Source organism: Phyllostomus discolor, chromosome 10 (genome assembly GCF_004126475.2).
Source record: "Phyllostomus discolor isolate MPI-MPIP mPhyDis1 chromosome 10, mPhyDis1.pri.v3, whole genome shotgun sequence".
Classification (NCBI taxonomy): domain Eukaryota; kingdom Metazoa; phylum Chordata; class Mammalia; order Chiroptera; family Phyllostomidae; genus Phyllostomus; species Phyllostomus discolor.
This window is the reverse complement of record NC_040912.2, coordinates 47,928,414-47,941,524: the sequence shown is the minus strand read 5'-3', so window position 1 is coordinate 47,941,524 and position 13,111 is coordinate 47,928,414. Positions and strand designations below refer to the sequence as shown.

General features: G+C 42.6%; 1 protein-coding gene across 5 annotated transcripts in view; it reads right to left on the bottom strand.

Annotated features, from left to right (window-relative positions):
• Positions 1-7,398, bottom strand: part of CDHR3 (cadherin related family member 3) — an 82,144-nt gene extending 74,746 nt beyond the window's left edge. For 2 of the 5 annotated variants that reach the window (XM_036010764.1, XM_036010767.1), the window contains exon 1: positions 7,217-7,397. In XM_036010764.1, the coding sequence (XP_035866657.1) occupies positions 7,217-7,262 (46 nt within the window). In that variant the 5' untranslated portion in view covers positions 7,263-7,397. Of the gene's footprint in view, positions 1-7,216 lie in introns of all 5 variants that reach the window. The other 3 variants (XM_036010766.1, XM_036010763.1, XM_028526002.2) reach the window with 3 other exon arrangements.
• Between the last annotated feature and the right edge of the window lie 5,713 nt (positions 7,399-13,111).

Here is a 13,111-nt window from a genome sequence, read left to right as displayed (position 1 = left end):
TTGCCGAATTATACAGGTTTATGGACAAGGACTCAGATAAATTAAAACGGCTGAGGTTTAAGCAGATGTGAATATGAACAGATTTTTTAAATCTATGAAAAGTGACTTTAGTATTATACCATTTCTAAGATAAAAAACTGGAGCAAAATAGTATACTTGGAGTATTTAGAGGCAAAATGTTCCCAAAAATAGTTTTTCAAAATGAGTAAAATAATCAATTGCTTTGGTGTACTGGGGTTTTTAGGCATAATTCCCTCATGCTCTCTTTTCTCACAAATGAAAGTCAGCAGAGCACCCCCTCGAGTTGTTCATGAGCACGTTCAGCAGGACAAGGATAGTCATAAGTAAAACAAAAGGCTGGCAATTTATCTCAGACAATTTCCCACCTTCTCTTGGCCCTTCCCATTCAACCTAGGGACTAGTGCCCCTCCAACCAAGAAGGAAGGAAGCCTCTGCTCAGATTTAACTCACTAGGTTTTTCTCAAGAATAGCCTGGTGAGTTATAGCTTTGCTAAAACAAGTAACTACTTGCATTTACTAAGAACCTACTCACCAGACATTGTGCTAGCTACTTTACTGCCTGATCTCATCCACTCTAAACACAGTGTAGGTGTTGCTGCCATTTCACACATCTGAGATTACACACTCAGTAAGCAGCAGTGGAGGGCCCTCCCACATCTTAGCCTTGGAGATAACAGGCTGCATATACTCATTGCAGCGGCCGTCACTCCATGCTTGTCAGGCAACTGTACACATGTGATGCACCCTAGTTTTTTTTCTATGACCAGGCAACAGTGTAGCAAGATGGTGCTGGGGCCTGCTATGAAACTGGCCCCCCAGATGTTAGATTTGGGTGATGTTATCTGTAAGAGGCTGTTTTTGGAACTACTTAAGGAATTGTGCTGGAATTTAGCTGGATGTAGGCCCGGGTATGAGAGGCTTGCTAAGCCACACTCAGGGTTTTCCACAGTCTCCCACTGAACAGACAGATTACTATAACCACTGATCTTGGTGTGCCTACTGGGGAGGCTAGATCAGCTATGCCTCCCAAATATTCTCAGGTCACAGCTCCTAGATTGCTTTGCTGGGAGTATATTCATTGATCTTATCACATTAATTATAACTTTGATAAGTCTAGGGTTTGAGAAACTAATTTCATAGAAGAACTAGCCTTTCAATCGAAGGCATCTGATTCCAAGGACAGAATCCTTCACAGGTCCATGCTTATTTCATGTATTAACATGGCCTCCCTGAATGCTCACTTTTCACATGGAGGTGAGGGAGATGTTTCAGAGCAAGAAGTGGATCTATCCAGTGTCCCTCAAACAATTTGTGCTGGGAACTGCCTGTCCATAGATGGACAATGCCAGGCTGTCTTTGGATGTTCCCTTTCTGCTGGCATTCTTGCTGGTGATGTTCCATTTTCATCTGATGGCCTCTCTTCCCAGGGCAAGGTCATGTGTTGCAAGTGAATTAGAAAACTTTGTGGTAGACAAAAGTTTACCAATTATCAATTTCTGGGGAAACTGATAAAAAAGATAGCTAAGCTGGGATCTCTCAACTTTTAGTTCAATGCCCACTTCCTCCAGCTTCTTTGTTATTTAAAAAAGTAGTAGTAGCAGTAGTAATAGCAATAATAATACTAATTAGTGGCTAGGGGCCACATCTTAAGAATAGAGCATTAGTAAGATTTTTAAAATCACAGGTGTTTAATCCATTCATTATGGAAATAATTTTAAGGGATGTGTCCAAAGGCACCTAGCTAATCAGTGGCACAGGAAAGGTTGGGTGCCGGGGCCCACCCTCCCTAAGACACTAAGCACTTTCCTTCTTAAGCTGGTCCCTCAAACTTCCTTTGGTGGTCTGAGTGCTGGAGAACAAGAAAGAGGCTTTAATGGGATTTGACTTACACATGCATCTTAATTAAGAATCAAATTAAAATTTCTTGAAGCATGCACTTTAAAAAAGAAAAAGCACACTAAAGATTTATCATCAGTCACTGAGCCCACTGAAATATCTCGTTGCGGTTTAAATCTGGAAGGATGGTGTCCTCACTTGTTCAAAAATGAGCAAAATCACTGTCCTGCCAGAAAAGGACCAGCAGGGCCTGCTCCTGGAGCGTGTGTTGGAAGACTTCAGCCCCCACAGCTTCAGTTACTGGGGAGGAAGCTGTCCACCCTGAGCCTTGGACACTAAAGGTGATGATGTTGTTCAGGGATGAGAGCTGATGCCATCACTCCCTCCTGGATACAGCTGTTCTCACTTACACCTCTGCTTCCAGTAAATACCTCTTCATTCTCTCTAGTAACTAATCAAGAGGATAGTGATAGAAATCAGGGAAGACTGTGAAAAGAGCCTTTCCTCTACTTGACTGTGGGGCCTTGGGCTAGTCTTTCAACTTCTCTGGGGCCCTCAGTGAACTCTATCTCTCAGGACTATGGTGTCATACTAACAGTGGTTGTTAAACAGAGTTGAGTTGCTAAAGAAGACTCACAGGACCCAAGTGAGAATGCTTACAAATCTATAGTTTATTACAGAAAAAGAAGGCAGTATAGCAATAACATTAAAGTAAGGATATGTATCAGAGCTGAAGGCTACCTTGTAGCATGAGGACTAGAGAGGCCAGATGCCAGCTCCTGTTGTCTTTCTCTCTCGAAGAGCCATGACAAAATGCACTTGCTCAGACTAGGAATCATCAACGTATCCACAAATACCTTGGAACTAGCGACCCCAAAATAGAATCTCTGCTGGAAACTTACATTTTTCTGGTCATGTAGGTGCTATCTTGTTATATAACCAGCCTCTATAGCAGAGCCATTCCCAAACTCCCAGGACTCATGGTCACAAAGTAGCACTGTTAGTCAATATGCTTTGTGCCTTGACCAGAGATTAGTCCTGTACAGAAACTTTAGCAAAGCAACTGAGGCTAATTCCAGACCTAGTGGAATTCACTCTCATAGCAAAGGTACCATATAAGAAAATGTATTTGCTTAATAAAGTATAAAACATTACAGAATGTTGTTGTTTCAGTATATGCAACATCTTCTTATGTTCTTAGTTTCTTCATTATTATTTTTTAATTTTAATTGTTGTTCAAGTACAGTTTTCTGCCCTTTATCCCCATATTTCTTATTATTTTAATTTATTTTTTATTTTGATTGTATTTTTTTCCATTACCATTTAGTCTCCATCTATTCCCCTTCCCTCCCCTTTCTGCCACCCTCACCCCAGTGTTGTCCATGTCCATGAACATCTTTAATTTCTACAATAGATACCTTTCTGGATGGGATGTTCTCCCATGCCCTTTCAGCGTCTGATCAATGTCAGGCAAGACTCATAGAAGATATCCCTTAGTGGGACACAGAAGAAAAGATGGTGACTCTACTAGTGACGCTGTAAATTACACCAGGTCATAATTAGCAAAAGGAAGATGTGTCAGTCTTAGAGTATCTGGTGTTAGCCTGAGAAGGGCTGGTTTCTTGCACACCTCTTTCAGCTCCACGGAGGTAGAGAAGAAGGTGGATTCCAATGATCAAATGCTTGAGCCAGAGGTGACAGGGGGACAAACAGACTGCTGTGGGGAAGGCAAAGGGATACAGAAGGAGAGTAGAGATGGCCTTCTGCTCTTGTGCTGAGTCAGCTCTGAACAGAAAAGTGATGTGACAGAAAAAGTAGAAACCTTTTGCAATGTTCTTTGGACCCCACATTAGAATTAATCGGTGACAGAAATACTTTCTGGAAATGGACTGCACTTTCCTGCCTTTTCAAATGATGAAGGGGTTGTGCCTAGTCCTCAGGGAACATGAAACACTGAGCCTTGAGCTTCTTTTTTATTTCCCAGTGCTGCCCAGCTGAGGGCTAGGCACAGATGGCAGGATTGAGGGGTCTTCCTGGAGAGACCTGAGATAATCTCAGGCCAGTGGACAAAACTCAGGTCAGTGGACCTGGTACCTTTTTCATGTTCATGTGGATCTTCCAGCTACCAAAGACTCCTTCTTTCATTAAACACTATGGCATCTTTAATTTCCATGAGAGTAATACAAGAGCTAGTTCCCTGGAGGCTTTCTCAAAATGTAGACAACTTCAGTGTACAGTGGATATAAGTACACCAAGGGGGCTTCACTAAGTCTTCTGTCTTCTAGGAATGACATGTGGTCCTTTGGTACTGATATTGCCAGAAGTTTGTTCTTTCTCAACTCTTCCACCAGTCTAGTTGGGACTTTTGTCTAGTTCATGTTCTTGCAGGGCTTTTCTTTGTAAGCTGTTTTTGGAACGGGGCACTATTGCATCTCAGAGAGAAACTGTTTTATTTCCCTCATCTTAATCAGAAGTAGAAAGGAAAGAAGCTGATTTACATGACAATGTTAAACAGGAAGAAGATCTAAATTTCTGCATTTGAGGGGTATCAGTAAATGTTAAAAGAAAAGACAGACCCAAAAAAGGAAGATGATCAACAAAAACAACATTTATTGGATACCCTGTATGTATGTGGCACTTGGAGACCATAGAGCAATAAGAGATATGAAACTTGTTATTGCAAAACTAACGTTCCAGTTGAGAAGACAGGACAGAAACATACCAGATGAATTATAGTATGATAACTCATGGTCCCTTTCATTGAGCACTTATTCTGTGTTACACACTGTACTAAACCTTTGGCATGAATTCCAAGTACAGGCAAGAGGAGCTCCAAGGTGCAGTAGGAAGAGTGCCTACCAAGAGCTAGGGCAATCTGGGAAGGCTCCATGGTGGGGCTTGAGTTGGACCTTGGAGGATGCATAGGAGTTAGACCTAGTGAGAGGAAAGAGGATACTGGAGAATATTACTTCATTTGAGATATTATAGTAATACCTGCTTCTAATACCCTGAAGGTAGGTACTGGTATGACTGTCCCCCTCTTCTAATCCTCTGCAACCTGAATGTTTGAGAGTGATGGTAGAGGTTTGGTCAGGTTCTGAGACTCACAGAAGAAGGTGAGAAACAGTTTGCATCACAGCAGACCTTCCCCCCCAAATAGACTTTAACCAGTAGGAGCAGAAGCATGGTACAGTGCATGGTCCTTTGGAGAGGAAGGGATCTGAATGTGGGTTTTATTAGAAATTTCAAATATTTCTTGCACATCTTTATGATCAGTTCCTTCCACACACCTGATGATAAAATTCTAAATGATAGTGTTCAGTATAAAACAGTGGGTTCTTTCCAACCTCTCTCTTCCCTCGGTGACAATAAATGTCACCTCTTGACTCAAATGATTATAGTCCTAAAAGTCTATGTTTCTGGGAGAATCTCAAATGTTTACTTCAAGTGATATTCTGAGCTGCTCAAGGCCCAGCCTCATGTTTACAGTTCCTCCTGCCCTCTGAGGAGTCTAAAAGCCTAAGATTAAAAAACGTTGGATATTAGGAGATCCAGTTATTTATTTATCCTATTAGCTGGGCAAAGGGGAAAGTCAAATGGTCATTTCCATAGATCCTGAAAAAGCATTTGATTCAAAATTCCATTTTGATTTAGAAATAAATATCTTAAATAAAAATAAAATCTATATTCTTAACATATAAAACATTTCTTACCAAAAGCTAGTGTCATGCTTAATGGGGAATAAAGCAAGAATGCACATGCTTCTCATTGTTTAACAGCAATCTGAAAGTACAGACCCAGGAATTAGACAAGGAAAAGAAATGAGATGGAAAAATAGATGAGAACAAGTACAAATGTTTATTATTTTCAAACCTGGAAAATGAATGAGAATCAACTGAAAAACACAAATAAGGAGATAATTTATTAATAGACTTCCATACATTGTAATATCAGTTAAAAGATACAAGGAAAGAAAAATTCCATTTACAAATTCAAGAAAAAGCAAAAGAAGGAATTAGAAATAAGCATAATCAGAATGTGCTAGATCTATATGAAGGAAATCTTAAAATACTCCTGAGGAAAACAAATAAAGTCTTGAACAAGCATCTAGAACTCTGTTCTTGGGTAGGAAGACTCAATGTCACACATAATAAGGGCTAACATTTACCAATGTAAATGATACATAGGACTCACTATGTATCAGACACTCCTCTGTTTCACTAAAGTAACTCATCAAAGATGTAAATTATATCTAATCTGTAAATTTAACATGATTGAATTCCATACATTATGCATATACTATCTATTCAAAAATAAGATTTAATTTAAAAAGTTCAGTTTCAATAATTCAAGCTGACAACATTAAAAAGATCATCCAAGATTCTTGAAGCTCTTGAATAAGGGAGAAGATGTGCAAGAAGAACTAGTCTGACTCTTTGGCTCTTCCACCAGAGGGCATTTTCTCTACCTAAGAGAAAATTTCTCTACCCAAGAGAAAATGCCCTGCTGTACCTCAGTGTTTCTACAGGATGATTTGCCAAGCTCAAGTTGCCCCCAAAAGTCTCCAGAGAAAAGCCAGAATCTCCACAAAGACTGACTCAACATACACACTGAAGGATTCAGAACAAGCCTTCCTAGAATGTGCCACTTTGACAATACAGACTATTTTGAGCTGAAGGCATTGAAGACCCAAAAAGATTCAGGAATAGTTTTTTTAAAAAGAAAATCCTCCCCCTAAACTTTCTAAAATAATTTAGATAGAGGGCTCAGTCTAGAAAGAAAGCTATCACCAAAGATAACTACAAAGGATGTGAGCTAAGTGTGGTGGGCTAGGGGAGCTCAGCAGGGCCTGGAGATCAAAGTCCTTTCTGTGTCCCCTCAGTTGTGAGGCTCAGCTGACTAACTGCCTGTAGGTTTCATATTCTTATGGGGCCCCCATATATACATAATTAAATTTGTTTTTCTACTGTTAACCTGTCTTACGTCAATTTAATTAATAGACCAGCTAAAAGGACCTAGAAGAGTAAAGAAAAGTATTTCCTCTCCTATAGCACTAAGCCCTACTATGAGAATTATTTTCCCAACTTTGGATCTTGGAAGGACTTCCAGCTCAGGCCAGTTGACACCAGAGGGAAAGTGAAGCCTGTACAAATGTGGCTCCTTTAGGTACCCCTGTTCTCTGGGTTACGCCTCCCCCAGCCTCCCAGGGCTCCCTGTTGCTACATCATCTCACTCATCAGGACAGATAAGCCCCCAGTTAATCGAGGCTTCCCAGAGGCAATTTCCTCTTTCAGGACTTTATCAAACAATGTCATGCAAACTGACTCCAGCAAACAGGGTGGCAAAATCGAGTTCCTACCTGACATGGCACTCAGGAGAATCAGAAGAAGGACTGCTTCTTGCATAGTTCAACTCTGGGCACACTTCCAGCAAATTATCCAGGAGCTGAATCCCACTGTATACCCAAAGTGTATTCCAGATGCCACTCGTCTTCTCCTGGTTTTGTTGCTATTCAAGAAATCAAACAGAGGCTTGGTGGTAACTAAGGGAGACTCTAAACACAACAGGATTGTTTGTTCTTTGATTACCTGCTTCTGTGACTGCAGGGTACCCAAGAGGCCAGCCAAGCAACCCTGGTTGGCTCAGGGTCCATCTTAAAATTTCACACCTACTGTGTGGACAGAGAGCCCCAAAGAGAAATCAAAGAGTAAAGAAAAAACAGAGACACTAAGATGATAGCAAAAGTTGGACATGAGCACAGTCACCCATGATGATCTCAATCAGCCAAGCATTTGCCTTTCTCCGAAGCAGGGGTGGGGAAGTGGGAATTTTCTGCTGACTGAATTGATGAGTTGGACTCAGAGTTGGGGCTAGATGCCTTCTCAAGGCAGCCTTGACTCCTCCATCACACTGCCGCTGCCACTCTATCCCTCAGAGGAGTCTGTGGAGGAAGATTATTGGAGTAGTGAGCTTCTGCGCAGTGGGGAGTGATGTGGCACATCCCTCAGGGCAGGTGCTGCCCTATCCAGTGCTTTCCTGTCCTGTGCAGCCCTGTGCCAGGCTCCAGGCCTGTCTAGTGAAACACAGCTAAGCTGGAGTCCAGACTCCACTGGGAGAGAAACGATGGCAGCAAAGAGGGAGGATGGCTGTGGAGCAGCCTGTCCCCTTGCTGCTGTGCAGTGAGAATAGTAGTAGATACAGCGGAAGGAAGTTGGACTTGGACACTCTCTCCTGCTCCTTTCATTCAAGAACTGCTCGCTGGGGGAGGGGAGCCCAGCAGCTCAGGCCAGTGACAGGAGGAGAGTAGGGGGCATTGAGCCAGATCCTTCACATCAGGGCATGAGCAGCAGGAGTCCCTATAGGAGCTCTGAAGACCACATGCACCTCAAAGCGAACCAGCATTTGGTCACTGCTGTCCAGTTAGTCAGGACAAGCCGGGGAGCTGCCACAGTCAATGGAGAGAGACAGCAATGGGTGCCAGCTAAGAGAGATGCTTATCACTTCTCTCCCTCTTCATCCTTCCACCCCAAGGCAAAGAGGGAAGAGGTCTATTGCAGTTAGACCACACCACTTGCCCAGGGTCCAAAATCTCTGTCCCAGCTCCCCCTGCCACAACAGCCTGTGAGCAGGGGGATGGCAGGAAATGAGATTTAAGTCAAGTTTCAGATAGAAGCCTTAAAAACTGTGGTGGACCATGAATAACCAAAAGTGACCAGGAAGCAAGATATTAAGGGAGAATTAACAGAGATGGGTTGAGAACAGTGACTGAAAAAAAGTTTCAGCGCTGGCTGGTTGTGCTCAGTGGACTGAGTGCCAGCCTGCGAACCAAAGGTGGCTGGTTCGATTCCCAGTTAGGGCACATGCCTATGTTGTGGGCCAGGCCCCCAGTAGGAAGCACATGAGAGGCAACCATACATTGATGTTTCTCTCCCTCTCTCCTCTTCCCCTCTCTCTAAAAATAAGTGAATAAATAAATCTTTTAAAAAAAAGTTTCAGTCTATATGCCATCAAATTGAGACTACTAAATAAGCTAGTCATAGCACCTTCTGGCCACAGGGAAAGTAAGGCTCAGAAAATATGAGTGACAGCCTCAGGTCAAGCCACTAGTCAGTGGCCACCTAGGACTTCATGTTCCTGCTTTCCAAAGGGAGAGCAACAAGGTTTTCTTCCTTCCTTGCCCATCACATCCAAACCTTAGCAGCAGCTCCTTGTAGTCTCTGCAGTACCTCCTGCAGCCCCTTTGTCCAGTCTTGCTGACACCACGGTAAGGCCCCACCCGGCCTCTGGCCTGGACTGTCTCAGTAACATCTGATGCATCCTACAGGAAATTGTCAGGCTAATTTCCCAAAAGTACATTTTTTAAATCATTACCTGTGAATCTGTTTACTGATTGTTAGACAGAGAGAAAGAAACATCTATGTGAGAGAGAAACATTGATCGGCTGCCTCCTAGAGGCACCCTGACCTGGAGTTGAATCGCAAGCTAGTATATGCTCTGACCGGGATCAAACCCACAACCTTTTGGTGTACGGGACCACACTCCAACCAACTTAGCCACCCAGCCAGGGCCCAAGCATACAATTTTCATCACTGTCTTGCCTGCTTAAAATAACAAGCAACCTTTACCTTAGGAAAAGCTGATTTCTCCTGCCAGAAGCAGGAAGTATGATTCAGAACATCCGTCTGTAGGTTTCTGTGTGAGGTAGGTTAGGTGGCAAAAAGCACAGGTTTTGGCTATGTGACCTTAGGCAAATTACCTAACCTTTCAGAATCTCAGTTGTGCTTCTATAAATCAGGCAGAATAATACCTGCCATGGAGTATTATTGAAAGCAGTACATGAGATAATGAAGTGAAAGAAACTGGCCCATAGTATGGGCTATAGTGATACTATTTTTTTCCCTAATAGGACATCTATAGGACTGTGGTAAAGGCTGAAACACAGGAGGTACTTAATAAATACGGGCTGAAAATGAAGGTGAATAACCAGTTGCCAAGTTACCAATTTCTCACCTTTCAGTTTTTCCTGTCATCTTAGTTACTGTAAATAATCCATTTCATTATTCATAATTAAAGCTGAAGTGATGGTTCAGATGAAGGTATGGAAACCATCAGAATAATTAAACCTTTGAATTGAAGAAACTCACATCTGTTTAATTTTCAGCCTGACTACACAGCGTTCTTCGTGTTGCCCTGTGTTCACCAAGTCAGGATGGTCTCCCCTTCCTTTCCTGCCCTGGTCCAAGGATCAGAAGGACCACAGTCCAGAATTTGTTGTGGGATTTTCTCCATAATTACAGCTTCTGTGTGCAGCCCTGAGGTTGTTTCTGCCATTATGATGTGCTGTTGTGCACTGGTCAGCTCCCATCTCCTTCTGAAAGCATGTGATCCCAGCACCAAGGACCCGCTGGGCCCGAGCCACACAGAGGCTGAATACGACCTCAAGCCCCTTGCCCTCTTGTTTCTGGCTTCTGGCATCCTGCATCCTCCTGCTTCTACCAGGGTCCTACCTGGGTGAAAAGAAAAGAGGGGCACAAAGGCAGAGCTGGACCTTTGGTGGCAGACACCCCTCCAGCTTTACATGAAAGACCTGGGAAGCCTTCTGCCACATCACAATCTGGCCCGCAGTGATTCAAGCCTTAAAGTATTTAACGGGAACTTTCCTGAATTCTTGCTTTTGCATTTGTCTAAATGAAAGGAGTTGTATTCCAAACATTCATTGACTTAGAACTTGGAGCACAACTTCCTACGGATAGATTGTTCACAGCCTACAAACCCTTACATAATCTATAAGTACCTGAAATATTATAGGTGAAAATTAGAAGTGCTGCTGTGAATTAAATTAAGCTTCCTTAGCAGTTCTGTGAGCAACTGAGGGGCTGGCCAGTGAGCCTGGTCACCTTTATACTGTGGGATACCTTATGTCTTTGTCCATGGTTCCCATTAGTGCAGTGCTGGAACAATGTTCTTCAGGGACCCAAACCCTAGGATACAGCACCTAGATTCCACCATTCAAGCATTCCCACACCACAGCCCCCCTTAGGAAGAGAGCACGCTGGGTCAGGCCCACATTCCCCACTATGGTAGGAAACTTGCGAAGGAATGGAGATGCGCCCCCTCCCGTGTCTTCCTTGTGGGCCACTGTGCTGGCACCTGACTCCCACAGCTCTCTCACACCTTATTGTCAGCAAGCTTTTCCAGGCCAGTGGAGCCCTACACTTCTTTGTTCCCAAATGCTTCATGTGTAACACCATGCCAGATGCATAGCCAGTGCTCCAAAAAATATAATTAATAAAATTTAACTGTATACTCCCTTGCCCTGTGCCATTCTCTCCCTTCCCCAACACCCATCCAAGGAGAATTCCTTGGCTCTTATGGGAAGGAAATAGAGTTCCACAGACCTCCTCAGTTCCAGAACCCGAGAACACTCACTGCCTGACTCTCCCTGAGGATCATGGGAGGGTCTGCTTGGAAGCCAAGCCCTGTAGTGCCCTCTACCCCTTCTTCAGTTCCCAGCACGAAAACCTGTGTCCTAAAAGACAAGATTACAAGAGAAAAAACAAATAGGAGTTTATTAATATGTATGCCTCATATAAACATGGGAAGACCCAGAGAAAAATTAGTAACCTGCAGTTGCTTAGAATTGAGGCTTAAATACCAACTTAAAGGGAAAGAGGGTAGGGCTTGTAATGATCTAAGGAAAGGGTAAATGACATTTATAAAAGAGAATGGGCCCTTAGCAGAATAGATGGAGGGTAGGATGTTTGTTGACAATGCTTATCTGTATGTGTTGTCCACTACTAATCTCCTTTCCTATCGTAAGAGTGAATATCCTCTGGTTGAGGAATTCCCAGGCAGAGAAGTTCTTGTTGAGGATCTGTTTTTAGGCGAGGAAGAAATTCAGAGAAAGCCTTTCCTTGCATTTGCTATTTTTCAAGTGCCCTCAGTTCAAAATTATCTTATACCAAAGTGTCATATCCTGGAGTGGGCATGTCTTAAACTCCTACAGTAATATTTTGGGGTGACATATTCTGCTACCCTACAGCTGTTATGGACCCACTAATAGGACCCATTTCCTGGCTTTAGGGCTAGAGAAGTGTATACACAGGACTTTCCTGGGTCTTAGCCCATCTGACTTCTAAGATGATGGTTGGCATGGGCCCAAGCCCAGTTAACACCTCCAGTAAACTCCAGATCATTCTTATTTAATTTTTTTTCTTTTATTGATTCTAGAGAGAGGGGACAGGAGGGAAAGAGAGATGGAGAGAAACACTGATGTGAGAGAGAAACATCGATTGGTTACTTCTTGCACACATCCAGACCGGGGACTAAACACACAACCAGGTATGTGCCCTGACCAGAATTTGAACCAGTGACCTTTTGGTTTGCAGGATGACGCCCAACCAACTGGGCCACATGCACCAGGCCAAATCATTCTTATTTTTAATAAAAGTTTTATTGAGATATAATTCACATATCTTACAATGCACCTGCTTAAAGAGTACAGTTCAGTGGGATTTTTTAAGTATATTCACAGAGTTGTACAACCATTGTCATAATCAATTTTAGGACATTTTCATCACACCACACCTCTTAGGAGTCACTCCCCATTTTCCTTCAACTCCCTCCCACACCCCCTGGCAAACACTAAACTATTTTTTATCTCTATAGGTTTCCCTATATTGGACATTTCATATAAATTGAATCATACAATATGTGATTGAATTCTTTCACTTAGCATAATGTTTTCAAGGTTCAACCATATTGTAGCACATATCGGTACTTCATTTATTTTTATTGCTTAATAATGTTATTCCTTTGCATGGATATCCCACATTTAATTTGTCCATTCATCACTAATAGACATATGACTTTTTTCTATTCTTTGGCTATTATGAATAATGCTGCTATGAACATTCCTATACCAGTTTTTGCATGGACAGATGTTTTTATTTCTTTTGGATAAATACTTAGGAGTATAATTGCTGGGTCATATGGAAACTCTTCCAGAGCATTTTTAGGAGGGTTGTTTTCATATATTTACTGGAGACACCAGGGGAGAAGGTCTCTTCACTGTCAACAGAAGGGCTCACAATTTCTTTAGCCGCTCCAAGCATGGGCATTGGAAACCCTAAGGTGACTGGCATGTGGGCACATTCCCATCAGCAGAGGGCACTGGATAGTTGTAGGGTGTGGCCTGGTTGATCACGATGTAGTGATTGGGGTAGGGGTTGAATGGGTACAGAATTATACTGAG